This window comes from Oryza glaberrima, chromosome 10 (assembly GCF_000147395.1).
Source record: "Oryza glaberrima chromosome 10, OglaRS2, whole genome shotgun sequence".
Classification (NCBI taxonomy): domain Eukaryota; kingdom Viridiplantae; phylum Streptophyta; class Magnoliopsida; order Poales; family Poaceae; genus Oryza; species Oryza glaberrima.
In genome coordinates, this window is record NC_068335.1 from 17,288,191 (window position 1) to 17,303,945 (window position 15,755).

The following is a 15,755-nucleotide window of genomic DNA, read 5'->3' on the forward strand; positions in this document are numbered from 1 at the left end:
ATAAATTATTTTGCCAATAATAAAACAGTACGGTTTATAATCATCTGTAACTGTGATGCTCATGTAGTACTTTCAATAGCATCTAAAACCAAATGCACAAATTCAAAAAGATTTCATGTAGTACTTTCAATAGCATCTAATCTAAAACCAAAAGTACAAAAAGAAAAGAAAGAGGAGAGAAGAATTTGATTAGATGGAATACTATCATGGAAAAAAAAACAGAGAAACGAAGGGAAGGGAAGGGCCGATCACGTGAAAGAGCAGATTTGGGTACACATATGCAACAGCCAACAGGAACGCGGTGTTGCACAGTGCAAACCATTAAACAGCGGCATTATTATTATTCATTTATTTATTAATCAATCGATTAATTAATTTATGTCCCCCCGAATGCGCCGACGCCGACAGAGATCTCCGGCAAATACCCCCCAACAAAGCTCCCTCCCTAATCTAGGATTCCACATTCCGTGACAGCGCCGCCGTGCCCGCGTCGGCTTTAAGCGCTTAACTTAATCAAGAAAAAACCGAGTTAACTTAATTACCACGCGTATCTTAATTACACTGCGCGTATATCTCCCTTGCCTCCTCTCTCTCTCTCTCTCTCTCTCTCTCTCTCTTCTTCGCTGGCTCGCGCAAATCGAGGCCTTCCGCTCGAGCTCGCGTCGCGCGGCCTCGGCCTCGCCTCACTCCCCCTCCCCCTCCCCCACGCGCCGCCCGCCGCCGTGACCGGAGGCGAGCGAGCGCGCGCCCGCCGCCGCCGCTCCCCGCCGCCACTGGATCCGCCACCCACGGTGCGTCCCCCCCCTTCTCTCTCTCTCTCTCTCTCTCTCTCTGTGTGTGTGTTCAACTCGCGGAAGCTGGAAGCATTCTGCGGCCTCTCTCTCTCTCCCCGCCGCCGGCCGGGAACGCGCTCGCCGCGGCGGCGGGGTCGATCTGGGGGGCGGTGGGGGTCGGAGGGCGCGTTTGTGGGTTATTGGTTCGTTTTTTGTTTGTTTGTTTGTTTGTTAGGATTTGGTTTGGTTTAGTGCAAGTTCATCAGGTTTTTTTTTTTTTTGGAGATTCTAATCTGCTATATACTGGCCTCGCGCCGGACGCACTCACTCACTCTGCACTCCACTCGCACTCGCGGGCAAGGTGCCAGTCGCTATCGCGCATTTGAATTGCGTCAACTGAAATCCAACCTTTAATTTTTTCTTCATCTCCTCGCTTATGTTTGGCCGCCTAATCCAATTTGGTAAGCCTATTATACTACTACTAGTAGTAGGAGACTAGGAGTATGTGCTACTGAACCAAATTCCAAGTCCGCTTCGTTGAATGGAGGAGCAGCAGATCGGAATCTGCGAGTAAAATAGCCCGGAAAAGAAGAGTCCGCTTTATTTTAAAGTTGGTCTCTCCTCTTTGTGATCTGTCCCCCACTTCACTCCTCCTGCCGCTATTTCTTTACTTCCTCTGGGCACAGAAACTTCGCATACTTGGACTGGAAGTTTTGATCCGGGAGTGGTCCGGTTCATTTCCATCTTACACAAGTCTTTTGAGGGGCGTTTATATTTCGCCTGCAATTTTTTCCATTCTCGGGGGAGACTGCAATCTTGGTTTCCTGTCTCACTTGCTTGTCTAATTCTGGTCTGGTTTTCTACTTCTTGGATTGTGTTAAGCCTTTCTGCTATGCTTTGTTGTGACATCCGATTTTCTTGAATTCTGCAGATCCTTTCAGCCGAGGAAGCAAGAATTTCGGCTGGTCCTATATGAATCCTCGGTCCCTTGTATACTAGAGGGCAGTAGGAGTTTGGATCCAAGATGAGGGGCAGAAGCGATGGGGGGCAGAGCAAGAGGCCCATCTTGCTGCTCTGCGTGATGGTCGTGTGCCTCTGCCTCCTCTTCTTGTATTTCTCTGGCTCCAATGGGCAGGCTGGGAGTGCCGCATTAGAGTACGGGACCAAGTTCTCGCGCTCACTCGGGTGGGGAAGTGATGGGGACGGTGACGACGGCTCGGAGGAGTCCATATTTGGCACCGGTGATGCAGATGATGTTAAGCTCAAGAGCTTTCCTGTAAGTTATCAATGAGTGGGTAGTATTTGTTTGTTGATTTTCTGTATTTCTTATGTTAATCCTGGAGTTCTTATTTTGTTGGTGTGAAGGTGTGTGATGACCGGCATTCTGAGCTGATCCCCTGCTTGGATAGGAACTTGATATATCAGATGAGGATGAAACTGGATTTAAACCTGATGGAACACTACGAGAGGCATTGCCCTCCTCCTGAAAGGCGCTTGAACTGCCTGATTCCCCCACCACATGGCTATAAGGTCCCAAGATGATCCTATCTATTTTCTCAAAATTTTGTCTTATTTAGATCCTACTTTGATTGACTTATGTGCACAGACCGATCATTTATACCTATACTTTTGAGATGAGCTGTTTAAGTTTGTGCTTTGCTTTACGTGATCTGTTCCGTCCAATCTATGCCTTTCAAAAAAAATGTTTTCAAGTGCTAATGTCCTATCCTTACTACACCTCATTGGACTCATAAAAATTGACTTTGCAGGTTCCCATAAAATGGCCAAAAAGTCGTGATATTGTGTGGAAAGCAAATATTCCGCACACTCACCTTGCACATGAGAAGTCAGACCAGAATTGGATGATTGATGCAGGTGAGAAAATCAAATTTCCAGGTGGTGGAACACATTTCCATCATGGAGCTGACAAATATATAGCAAACATAGCAAATGTAAGTTTGTTCTTTAGAATCTTTCACCAATAATTTCTTATCACAAACATGATACATATTTAAATGTTGGGCTTTTTCAAACTTCATTATTGTGATTCATCTTTTCTACTATCTGGCAGATGCTAAAGTTCAAAGATAACAATATTAACAATGAGGGAATGCTTCGTACAGTTCTTGATGTTGGTTGTGGAGTTGCTAGTTTTGGAGGATATCTTCTTTCATCTAATGTGATAGCTATGTCTTTGGCACCCAATGATGTACATCAGAACCAGATTCAGTTTGCTCTTGAAAGAGGGATCCCTGCATATCTTGGTGTTTTGGGAACAAAAAGACTTCCATACCCAAGTAGATCATTCGAATTAGCCCATTGTTCTCGTTGTAGGATTGACTGGCTTCAAAGAGATGGGATTCTTCTGCTTGAACTGGACAGATTACTCAGACCTGGAGGTTATTTTGCTTATTCATCTCCTGAGGCATATGCACAGGACGAGGAAGATCGCAGAATCTGGAAAAAAATGAGTTCCCTTGTAGAGAGGATGTGCTGGAAAATTGCAGAGAAGAGAAACCAGACAGTCATCTGGGTCAAGCCTCTAAACAATGACTGCTACAGGAGCCGAGCACCTGGTACAAATCCACCTCTATGCAAAAGGGGTGATGATCCAGACTCAGTATGGGGAGTGCAAATGGAAGCTTGCATTACGCCATATCCAGAACGTAAGTTATTATGCCGGGCCATCACAATTTTGACCTTTTATTGCTTACATACTGGCTGGATATCCAATAGAGTCAACTTGCATCCAATTATTTCTTCATTTCCTCATACTTGGGTTATACGGCTTGTGAATTGTTCTTTGGTTTGTATTCCACTGCATTCTTTTTGGTTTGTATTCCACTGCATTCTTGACTGAGCATGTAGTGGTACAGGTTTACTCTTACCATTAGAATCTGAGTGAAGCAGATTGTATTCCTGGTATTGGATACTGTCAAGGTTCTTATGCACTTGGATAGGACTCAATATAATGTGGTTCCCAGTAATTCTATGTGATATAAATTCACATCCTGTTGCCCTGATGATTTGGTTAACATCATGGGAATAGAGAATGGTTATAGCCATTTAATATTTAAATAATGTTTCCTTCTGTTTCTTTTTTATTGTTGAATTGTAAAATATTGTTTTCCTCATCTATCTTTCTGGTTAATTTAGGATAAAAATATAAGCATAGCCAAGTAGTTTGCATTAATACTTAGCCTCATGAGATTTTGCTTACATTGGATTCTAGGGTGTAAAATTGTTTTGCTTCTGTTCTTTCTTTATCATGGTTAATAAACAGGGCTAACAGCAAGCCACAAAATATTTTAGGTCAAAGAAAAATAACCAAGATTTTTTTTTTTTGGTTCTCAGAAATGCACAAAGATGGGGGAACTGGACTGGCTCCTTGGCCTGCTCGATTAACAACTCCACCTCCCCGTCTTGCTGATTTGTATGTCACTGCTGACACATTTGAAAAAGATACAGTAAGTTGATCATACTATCTTTATACATATGCTACTATTTATTGTGTGGATAATTTCAGAGTTAACCATGCTTGAATGTTATGTGTTTAGTAACTGAGTGCATATCGCTAATCAAAAACTTGCTGTGCAGGAAATGTGGCAACAAAGAGTAGATAACTACTGGAGATTGTTAAAACCAAAGATAAAACCAGACACTATTAGAAACATCATGGATATGAAAGCAAACTTTGGGTCATTTGCAGCTGCTCTCAAGGAAAAGGATGTATGGGTCATGAATGTTGTTCCACATGATGGACCAAGCACTCTCAAGATAATCTATGACAGAGGGCTTATAGGTTCTACTCATGACTGGTATGTGTCATTTTATATAAAGAAAATTGTGCTTGGCATATCAGTAGTTGAGCATTATGCTAGTTTGTTAGGTTAAGGCAACTTAGTAGCTCTCTGCCACTTTTCATGCTTATACTGTCATTGTCGTTGTAGCTACGAAAGCAGTATGCCAGTATGCTATACTGTCTTGTCAGATTCAGTTTTTCCATGTTGCAATCAGCTTCTGACCCTCTTACCATTCTGCTATAAAGAGAATTTGACAAAACTATTGGTATTATGAAAACTTTTTTAAGTTCCACGATTGGAAAGTTTACTAGAACTATTCTGCCTCCTGCCCTGTTAATCCATCTCAGAAGTGATAAGTTTCTTTATTAAAAAGAATTCAGTTTGGTTGTTAGCTGTTGTATTTTTTAGTTTTGATCAGTACGGCTAAATATTTTACTACTGTTAATGGTCATCCAACAATGGTGGTTAATGCTAGTCTTTTTCCTTTAGAATCTAGAAAAGGTTAGACTGATCCTTTAATGTTGCGGTTGCATTTGTTGTGTTGGTGTACATTCTTAAGTTTACTCATTCGACCCTAATCCTCTAGCCTGGAGTCCTTACGGTTTCAAGAAATGTAGTATAATGGAGAATATTTTGTTGAATTACACTTGTGATCCATCTTTCTGGACAGAGTGAAATTTTTGTGCGACTCTTTGTAAATGTTACTACTGATTGTTTGTGTTTGGATAGTTATCAACTTGTCATGATTATACTAAGGATATGTCCTCTGTAATTTTACTCAAATCTAATTTGTATATGCAGGTGTGAAGCATTCTCAACCTATCCTCGAACATATGATCTTCTCCATGCATGGACAGTCTTCTCTGACCTTGACAAGAGAGGTTGCAGCGCAGAAGATCTCCTGCTTGAAATGGACCGCATCGTTAGGCCTAGTGGATTTATCATCGTGAGAGACAAGGGCACTGTCATCGAATTCATCAAGAAATACCTCAACGCGCTTCACTGGGAAGCAGTAACAACTGTAGATGCCGAGTCAAGTCCAGAATCTGAGGAGAATGAAATGATCTTCATAATCCGGAAGAAATTGTGGCAACCAGGAGGCTCACAGGACCCCAACCCCAAGTAGTCTCTTCTTTTGAGTCCCTTTCGCACTGTGAGCATCTGCAGCTCAGAAGCCAAGAAGCGAGGCTCGGCTGCTCCCTCAGATACGATTCAATGTCGAAACCGCTCCTGAAATAGATTCCAGTTCGTGATTCCTAGTCTACCCACGTGAAGATAGATAATTTATCAGCATATGGCAAATGTCTAGCAGGCTAAGCGAAGGCCTATTTTTTGTTTCTACAGATACTGCAATTGTTAATTGATGTTTGTTCTCTAGTCTTGTTAGGAAATAAAGATAATTCTTTTTGTCGTGAGCTTCATCTAGGTATTTCATGTCCATCTGAAGTCTTCTGTAGCGAGTGATCAGATTTGGTTACGGTAAGAAACTTAAATTGTAAACAGATTTTGGTTATGAGCATAGCCAGGGGCCTCAAGGCTGCAACGTTCCACTGCATCTGGATTCTTGGATTGTGGAAGATACCACTAGCAGTCTAGCACTGTCCTGCCATGTCTGTGTGGGCATGCACAGATTTGTGTCCGAAGGAGAATTGGTTTCAACATTACATTTTCTTTTTCTCTCATCTGCTCTGCTTACTGCCTATTAGCAAACAATTGTACAGTACCAGGTAGAAAGCAAAACATAGGAGCTGAGACAGATGATAAGAATTTCATTTGTTCATTGCTACTTTGGTAGAGGATGGTTTTGTAACACCCCCCCCCCCCCCCCCCCAAAAAAAAAAAAAACCATGTTAATGATGAAGTATACTTTAGAATGTTGAAGTTGAAGTACAACCGTATATCAGACACAGATGCATACATGACAACCACGAGGTTAGGTTACCTGTAATCATACCCGGGGTTACCAGCTGCCTGAAAATCATTAGCTGAAGAGCATTTACTGATCTCACCATATCCACGTATAATCCATGCGCATGTTTTATAGGATATGTGCATAATTCATATCACTTTTCTTGAAATGGCGTCAGCACAAGCTGCCACATCCAGACCAACCTTTTCTTCCGATTAATTCTGACCAGAGGTGCACCTTCTCCATCTGATCTTTGCAAGAACTCAGAGCTCCCAGTTTCCCATGAAGCACATCGATCATGGTATATATAAGAGATCATGAAGTGCTTCAAGAAGGTTATGGGAAAGAACTTAACTTGGTTGCTGTACAGTCTCTTGTAACCATCATAAGATATTTGGGGTTGGCTTCCTGCTGCCATCTGAGTCAGGCTTGGACTTGGGCGAATGGTGGTTAGCGATGCGGCAAAATTTTCGGAACAACTACAAGGACGCCATTGACAGCCTTGTGCTGCTTGTTTGTTGGATGGTTTGGAAGAAAAGAAATGCGTGTGTGTTTCAGAACCAGCGGCGCTCAGCCGGTTTCCTGTTTGGTTCAATCAAAGAGGAAGTGGCGATTTGGAAGGAAGCTGGGGTTTTCAGAAATATAGGAGAGTAGTCTCTTAGTGTAATCTTTTGCTTTTGGTAAGTTGCTCCGGTGACAACTTCCATTACTTCGACAGCTTCTTGTTGAAGTTATAACTTCGTATATTTGTATATATTCTTCAATCTTAAGTAAATTTGGTTGGCCTTTCTTGGCCGGCCCGGCAATATTTGGGTAGATAAATGCAGTTTTGACCATACAAGAAGAGTACTTTTGTGTCAAACTGACTTCAATTTACCACATATCTCCACAGCTGCATGATCCATTCTGAAAATGGTGATAGGTGCAACCATCTGAAACAAATATTTCCCGGTTCATATCCCTCGAGATGAACTTGATTGATGAATGGCATTCCATGCACATCCTAAAATTCTTTGAGATACGGATCGGATCATGAACACGCACGGAAATTAGCCCGTAACATAATGCAATCCTCTCGGTGTGTTGGCATGACAATGGATCAGCTTCGGCATTAGAATAGGGCTCAATATCCTGAGGAGGATACCCTGACTGTTCCATCCTATCAGATAAGTCATTCCATGTACTCAAAATCTTTTCGAATGCAGGATGCGAGGAATCTCCAGCCTCAAATGTGTGTACATCTGTACCAAGATACAAGCGGCTACATTGTCTCTCTACATTTAACCCCTGTTCTGTCATGGCAACCCTCAAAGCCTCAGTGGACTCCCACAAGCCATTGTCGGCATATATATTGGACAGCGACATGTAATTTGAAGTATTGTTTGGCTCAAGCTCAAAAAGCGCTTTCGCAGCCTTCTCACCGATCTCCAGATTTGAGTGCAGCTTACAAGCTTTCAGAAGGATAGACCATAGGCATCCATCTGGTTCAAGTTGCATCTTCTGGATAAGTTCTAGTGACTCCTCCAGTAAGCCAGCCGTTCCCATGATGTCAACCATGCAGGTATAGTGTTTTAAGGTTGGTTGTATGCCGTATACATCTTCCATACTGTAGAAATATCTGCGAGCTTCCTCCATGGAACCTTCTTGCTTACAAGCTGAAAGAAGTATAATGAAAGTCACAGGATCTGGTTGAATTCCAGATTGTTCAATATACTTGAACAATTTTTTAACCTCTCCAGGTATCCTATGTAGCAAGTATGCACTCATTATTGCATTCCATGTTGCTATGTCCTTTTCATCAGTGCATTCGAAAACCAATCTAGCATCCTCAATCTTACCACATTTCCCGTACATATCAATCAAAGCACTTGCAAGAGCAGTTGGATAACCATCTGGCCAGTTCTTCCTAATGTAACCATGCAATTCTCTCCCATGCTGCAATGCCATAGTCATACCAGAAGACAAAAGAGCAATCTGTAATGTAACTAAGTTGGGAAGTAAATTGGATTTGATCATTTCATGGAACAGTTTCAAAGCAATTTCTGGCTTCCTATTTTGCCTGTAGGATGCTAGTATACTGTTCCATGTGACAACATTCTTGTTACTGATTCTCCGGAAGACTTTATCAGCGGTGCCCACATCACCAGTCTTACCATAAAGGTCAACCAGTTTGCTAGAAACAAATATGTTTGATATCAAACCACTCCGAAAAGCATAACAGTGTACTTCCTTCCCAAGACGATCTAACCTGAGATCTGTCAAAAGGGAGAGGACACTAGTAATGGTTGTACCATTTGGTTGAATTGAATTGCCAGGTAATGCCCAGCCTTTTGCTTCTCCATCACTCGAGACCTGCATGTATCGGAAAGCTTCCAATGCATCTGCATGACGGCCATGGCGATGCAAACCGGATATTAACGCATTCATCGATACCACATTAGGTTTCAAGCCAATTTCATCCATGTTTGACAGCAGGGTATATGCTTGTTCTTTCTGACCTGCTCTGGCATATGCAGCAATGAAGCTATTATATGTGATAGTATCAGGCTGCAATCCATTCTCCTTCATCAAGCGAAAAGCCTCCCAAGCCTCATTCATCCTCTCCTCATTGATATATGACCGAATCAATTCATTCCACACAGTGGCATTCTTCTCCTCAATGGCTGCAAACACGCTTCTCGCATAACCAAATTCTCCACACTCGGAGTACATTCCAATCAACGAAGAGCCAATGTAAACATTTAACTTGATTCCGCATCGTATAACATAAGAATGCAGCTGCTTTCCAATGCCCAGTGCCATCAAGCCAGTGCAAGCAGGGAGTATGCTAGCCACAGTCACTGCATCAGGACTCTCGCTCTCGCACATCTCGCAAAAAATGCTCAAAGCCTCGTCATACCTCGCATTCTGCACACAGCCTGAGATGATGCAGTTCCAAGAATTGACCCCTGGCTTGACGCCTCTAAGCCTCATTTCGTCAAACAGGTGCAGCGCAGCTCGAAGGTCACCATTCCTTGCGAACCCGGACACCAGTGTGTTCCACGAAATCACATCCGGCCGAACGCCGCTCTCTTGCATCGTCTCGAACAGCTCGAAGGCCTCTCCCAGCTCCCCGGCGTCGGAGTACGCGCCGACGAGGGCGGTCCACGCCACCACGTCGCGCTCGGGGAGGCACGCGAACGCCGCGCGAGCGGCGGCGACGTCCCCGAGCGTGGCGTACATGGCGACGAGCGCGTTCCCGAGGACGGCGTCGCCCGCGAACGCGGGGCCGCCCTTGGCGGCGAGCGCGTGCGCCGCGGCGGCCAGGCGCCCCTCCCGCGCCCCCGCGCAGGCGCGGAGCACCTGCGGGAGGAGGAACCTGTCGGGCGCGGCCCCCGCGGCGCGCATCGCCGCGAACGCCTCGCACGCCGCGCCCCACCGCCGCGCGCGCACGCAGGCGCCGATCTCCCGCGCGTAGGCCGCCGCGTTCGCGCCGGCCGCCGGGGCGCCACGCCTCGGGCTGGCCTCCCCGTCGAGCAGGTGGTGGCGCGCGCGGGGCTGGAGCGAGCACCGCGGCGACAAGGCGCGCGGCGGCGACGGCGGCAGTAGCAGCGGCAGCATGGTCGCCATTTTTCTATGGCTGCTTAGCTCATTTACAATTTTCTTTTCTTTTATTTTCTTTCTTTTTTTTTTGAGATAATTTTCCTTACCAAATCTGTCCGTGTGAACAGTTGAACCGTGGCAAACAGGCCTCGTGGGCCGAAAAATAATTTTACGGGCCCAGTTAAAATGGGCCTGCAAGTTAACCGTTAGAACTTTACGACCCAACTAAGTGGACCATCACTTTAGTGCAGTCCCATCCCGGCCCAACTATAACCGGGCCGGGCATGTGAGCGGCTTGTCTTTGCGGCCTACGTAAGTCTGAATTCTGTTCCGGCCCAACTAAAGTCGGCCCGGCACGTAAGTGATCGAGCCAAATCACTTTAGTCTCTGGGCTAGTTAGTCGGTCCAAATCAGATTCCGGCCCAGTAGTAACTGGGCCGGAGTTTGGGTCCATTTTAAATGGGCCAGATGATTGGTCGAGTTAGAACAGCCCGTAGCCCACGCCTCTCTTCTCCGCCGTCGTCGGCGAGAGCTCAGCTCGGACGAGGAGACCGCTCGCCGCCGGCCGCCGGCCGCCGCGCAATCGAAGCTGATTTCTCTACTCATCGCTAATTACGTGCTTAACCCGACAGGAGGAATGCATATACTCCTAATCAAGGAGAGAATTAAGAAAATTGCAAAGAAAAACAAAATTAAAGGAGAGAACTATAAGATGAGGCTACAATGGAGTACTCCCTTTGTCAACTTTTTTTCCTTTGTCAATTTTTTTTTCTAATTCTAAAGATGAATCTACATAATTTCTTAAACGATCTAATTCTAAAGATAAATTTGAATATATTGGCAACCTCATCATTTCGTTTATTCATATACTTGTCCTAATTGTTTATAAGAAAAAAATATAGATACATGTGTCGTTAATTAGCGATTTAGAAGTAAATATTGTAAAATAAACCACTCCCTCCGTCCCAAAATATAACAATTTTTAGCCATCAGGATTTGTCAAAAAATATAACAACTTCTCCACCAACATTCTCTTCCTAACCAATCACAACCCTCCACCTTTCACTTTTATCACCAACCTGCACTACTCATCCAATCACAACCCTTTACTACTCATAACTACCTACTTTCTTAATAACCGTGTCCAAGTCTAAAACTTCTTATATTCTAGGACGGAGGGAGTATGATTTAGTAAATAAAAAAAATCAAATTTAAAATTACATTTAAAAATATTTTATAAGCATAAGCAAAATAATGAAAACTTGAACTTTTTTAAGCTACGAATCAAGACAATAATTTATGTTAAGCTTTATAGCTAAAAGTTGGTTTTTCTATAACAGAAGAGGATAGGCCGTCAGGGCAAACACAGCACACATGTGGTAGTACAGTGTAAGCCTAATTAAGGAAGCACAGTAGTATTTGTACATATTGTGGTGCGTATTATTTAGAACTAATTTTTTGTACGTACTGGATCCCTGTCGAGTACTCGAGTAGTACACAGCTTGTATGATGAGTGCATGCACTACCACAGTATAGATTTTCCAGTGTGGTCGAATCGGATTTTCGCGGGCGGAGCTTCGGCCGGTCTGGAACAAATCATCTGTAAAAATTACTATTTTTACGTACGGGTGGCGCACCCACATGTGAAAATCGGATTTTCGCGTGCGGGTGCTTATGTCGTCCAAAAATAAAAATCGAAAAAAAAACAAAATTGAAAATTACAAAACCCTAGCCGTCGCTATCACCGTGGCTGGATCCGCTGCCCGTGTCGTTGCCCGCTCCCGTCCTCGTTGCCAAATCTGTGCGGCGGAGGTCCGCCGCCGCTGGATCCACGCAGGGAGTGGCCGCCACCGCCGTCGCGCGCCACCTCATCGTCATCGCCATCGCCGTGGCCGGATCCACTGCCCGCTCCCGTCGCCGTTTCCAGATCCGTGCGGCGGAGGTCTGCCGCCGTTGGATCCGTGCGGGGGGAGGGGGGTGGCCGCCGCTGCCGTCGCGCGCCACCTCGTCATCGTCGCCGTTGTCGCCGTAGAGGAGGAAGGCTAGGGAGGGCGGCGGCCGCCAGATCGGGACGGGGGAGGGTGGCGGCGGCCAGATCAGCCCGGCGCCTCCTCATCGGCCCGCGCCCCCCGCTCGCAGTGAGAGAGAGGAAGAGAAAGAAAAAGAGGGGGAGAGGAAGAGAGAAATGAGAGAGAGAGAGAGGGGGGATGTGAGAAAGAGAAGAGGAGAGGATAGGTTGAAATATGGATAAGGATGAAAATTTTGAAGTGGTGGGAGGGAAAAAAATTAGAGAGGGGGAGAGTTTTCGCGTAAGGTCCACTTAAGAGGCCCGCACGCGAAAATCGATTTTTTCGTGCGGTCTTCTTAAGTTGACCGCATGGGATAAATGAGGATTATCCCGTGCAGTCGGATTAAGATGCCCGCACGGGAATCAACCCGGTGCCGGTCCCCCTATTTTCCCGTGCGGTTCCATTTACGGACCGCATGGAAACAAAAGGGGTGTCCAGGAAAATCTATCCTGTAGTAGTGATGCGATCCAATGCGTAAATTAATTAAGGATTGTTCATATTATAGCCAAATAAACCTTATCAAATTTTTGCAATTTGACAATATTGTCAAGTTTTGGCCGAATTTCTTATATATCTTCCAAATTTGAGTAAAAAAAACTAAATGGATGTATATCTTGACAATTTTACTAAAAATTGGTATGATTTGAAACAACATCAATCTGAACAACCCTTAAGCTTCGTACGTACTTCCCCCGCACCAAAAATAAATTGATCTTTTATCCATCGCACACAAACTAATAAAAACATAAAAAAACTATATAATACGTATACCTTATTAAATCCCAATACAATTTTATTTCGTTTTTTATCAACTCACAATACACTTATACTACTCTACTTTCTCAAACTCCAATTCAATAATTATATAAAAATGAATTTATTATAGAGTATTACTCGAGGCCTCCGTGTCATCTCGATCGATAGAGAGTATTACTCGAGGCCTCCGTGTCATCTCGATCGATAGAGAGTATTACTCGAGGCGAACATCGTCTTTGATGATCGATCAGTTCCTGTGTACTGAATGTATCTCAATGGACAGTGTGATCACTATTGCATTACTGGAAATTAAACCTGACCAGATTAATTGCCGCTTGATTATTTGCTTTCTGTTAGTAGTATATGTAGCACGGGGCAACAATACAAGCCCTGTGCTACCTTCGGACCTATCTCGATTCATTTTTCACTCAGCTCATACTATATTTGATTATTTGCTTTCTGTTAGTAGTATATGTAGCATGTTTGGAGTGACGTGTCTATCTCCAAATCTTGTTTTTTTTAATAAAAAACAAAAAGATAATACTTTTCACTTTACCAAATCCTAATAAAATTGTTCTTTACTTTATTTTTTTAGTGTATTTGTTTCTTACTTTCACGAATTCTAACAAAAATTTATTTAAAATAAAAATAAGATAGATTAATTTTTTGTACGAATATTGGAGTACTCGGCTAGCTGCATATGCAGACGGCTGTCTCTGGCGTGGGACGATACATACACCTGAGTTGTCGCTGGTAGAATCATTCTCCATCCCATAAATAAATCTAGGGGTTGTTCGGTTGTTTAGATTTTTGGCGTGTCATATCGGGTATTATATATATAGGGTGTTGTATGGAGTTCGGGCACTAATAAAAAATAATAATTACATACGACAAATTTATTAAGCCTAATTAATCTGTCATTAGCAAATGTTTACTGTAGCACCACATTGTCAAATCATATAGCAATTAGGCTTAAAAGATTCGTCTCGCAAATTAGTCGCAATTTGTGCAATTAGTTATTTTTTATCCTATATTTAATACTTCATGAAGGTGTTCAAACGTTCGATGTGATAAGGTGTAAAATTTTTGTGTTGGGACTAAACAGGACCCTAATGTATGCATTGTACTTCCTAATGTCTCAAAATGTTGGGACCTACTCCCTCCGTCTTATTTTAAGTGCAGTTTTCGGTTTCTGTATTCAATTTTTGACAGTCTGTTTTATTTGAAAATTTTATAAAAAATGTTAATAAAAAAATCCGACATAAGGTAATATTCATGTTTTATCATCTAATAACAATAAAAATACTAATCATAAAATTTTTTTTAAATAAGACAGACGGTTAAATATTGTGTACCGAAACCCACAACTGCACTTAAATTAGGACATAGGGAGTACTCTATCTCATAAAAAGCTAATCTACAAATGTTATGAGATGTTTTCTAGAACAATGAATCTGGGACAAAGGCTTATCCAGATTCATTGGAATAGAAAATATTCCACCTCATTCTAGGTTAGCTTTTTATGGGACGGAGAGAATAGGCATGTCTAGATTCGTCGTCCTAAAATAAATTATATCTCATCTTAAATAATAATATTCTAAATCGGAGGAACTACTACCAGTAACAGTATGTGCTCCATCTGTCAAAAAAAAAAAAGGCCAACCTTGATATAGATGGGACATTACCAGGACAACAACGGCGCCAGCCACTCTGGCGAAAAAAATTATTTCTAGGATAAGTTTTTCTAAGGGTCTATTTGTAAATAAGTTTTTTAAAAGAATCAAAATGTGAAAAATGCTAGCTCCGCCACTGCCTTTGCCTGCCAAGATTTATCAGAGCTAGCAGCTAGCTGTACATGTGTGTATTCGTCAGAGTGTACGAGTATATATATATATATATATATTTTTTTTCATCTGATAAAATCATGTATGCCAGCCGGCTATTTATCAACCATTTATAATTCTACGTATACTTAATTACATATTCCCTCTTTTTTTTTTACCTCTTTTGAGTAGCCGAATGACTAAGTATATATAATTTGTAGTAACAATTAGAGGGCACAAACAAATGAATTTACTCCTCCGTTATAGTAATAGCTTTAGTCTTTAAAATTTATTCGAAACAATTTATCCACCTATATTCCGATCTTCTTAATCAATCGCAACATTCTTTAAAAAAGAACACAACAACTATAAACTTTTGATTCCATATATATATGATGATCGAACTGGTCGATCGACATCGTACGTCATGCATGCATATACTCTTGTACTACAACTTTTCATCACGCCGGTCTCTGCATGCCCGTGAGTGAGCATACCAATTGTACGTACATCGATCTCCAAGCCAGTTGGCCACTGGCCAAACAGATCCAAATTAACATAGAATCTGCATGAATATATGCAAACACACGACAACTCATAGAATCTGCATGAATATATGCAAACACACGACAACTTGAATATATATAAACATGTACTTGTGATTTGCTGTTAATTTACTAATCACGCGGATCGATCCAGTTCATTCTTCTTTTGAACGAGAAAGCTGTCTCTCTACTCAAGACAAAATGCGAAGTCTAATTGAGATTATACAATTGATATGAACCTGTACATTGCCAATTAACATGTACTACTTCCTCCCAAAATATAAGAAACATACTCCCTCTGTTTCAGAATAAGTTCATTTTTCACATTCCACACATATCAATGTAAAACTAAAAGACTATAATACTCCCATTTTGTGAAATCTCAATGTAATTATTTCTCACTTTATCTACTCCCAATACAATTATTTCTCACTTTTATAAATTTGGACACAATGATTACTCAAAATTAAATGAATTTATTATAAGACAGAAAGA

At 42.5% G+C, this 15,755-nt stretch overlaps 2 protein-coding genes across 3 annotated transcripts; one reads left to right on the forward strand and one right to left on the reverse strand.

The window, feature by feature from the left end:
- Window positions 1-633: 633 nt before the first annotated feature.
- LOC127786289 (probable methyltransferase PMT3) lies at window positions 634-6,131 on the forward strand. Of its 2 annotated transcripts, none has more exons than XM_052313633.1 (8): window positions 634-791; window positions 1,705-2,049; window positions 2,139-2,303; window positions 2,543-2,725; window positions 2,845-3,439; window positions 4,128-4,240; window positions 4,371-4,591; window positions 5,378-6,131. In XM_052313633.1, the coding sequence occupies exons 2-8, from the start codon at window positions 1,798-1,800 to the stop codon at window positions 5,700-5,702; spliced, it is 1,854 nt and encodes a 617-aa protein (XP_052169593.1). In that variant the 5' UTR covers window positions 634-791; window positions 1,705-1,797; the 3' UTR covers window positions 5,703-6,131. The 2 variants fall into 2 exon arrangements, with proteins under 2 accessions (XP_052169593.1, XP_052169594.1); XM_052313634.1 differs by lacking the exon at window positions 634-791 and adding an exon at window positions 1,195-1,623.
- Window positions 6,132-6,408: 277 nt separating this feature from the next.
- LOC127786288 (putative pentatricopeptide repeat-containing protein At3g23330) lies at window positions 6,409-10,108 on the reverse strand. Its single transcript, XM_052313632.1, has one exon. It carries the CDS (start codon window positions 10,092-10,094, stop codon window positions 7,359-7,361), a length of 2,736 nt encoding a protein of 911 aa, XP_052169592.1. The 5' UTR covers window positions 10,095-10,108; the 3' UTR covers window positions 6,409-7,358.
- Between the last annotated feature and the right edge of the window lie 5,647 nt (window positions 10,109-15,755).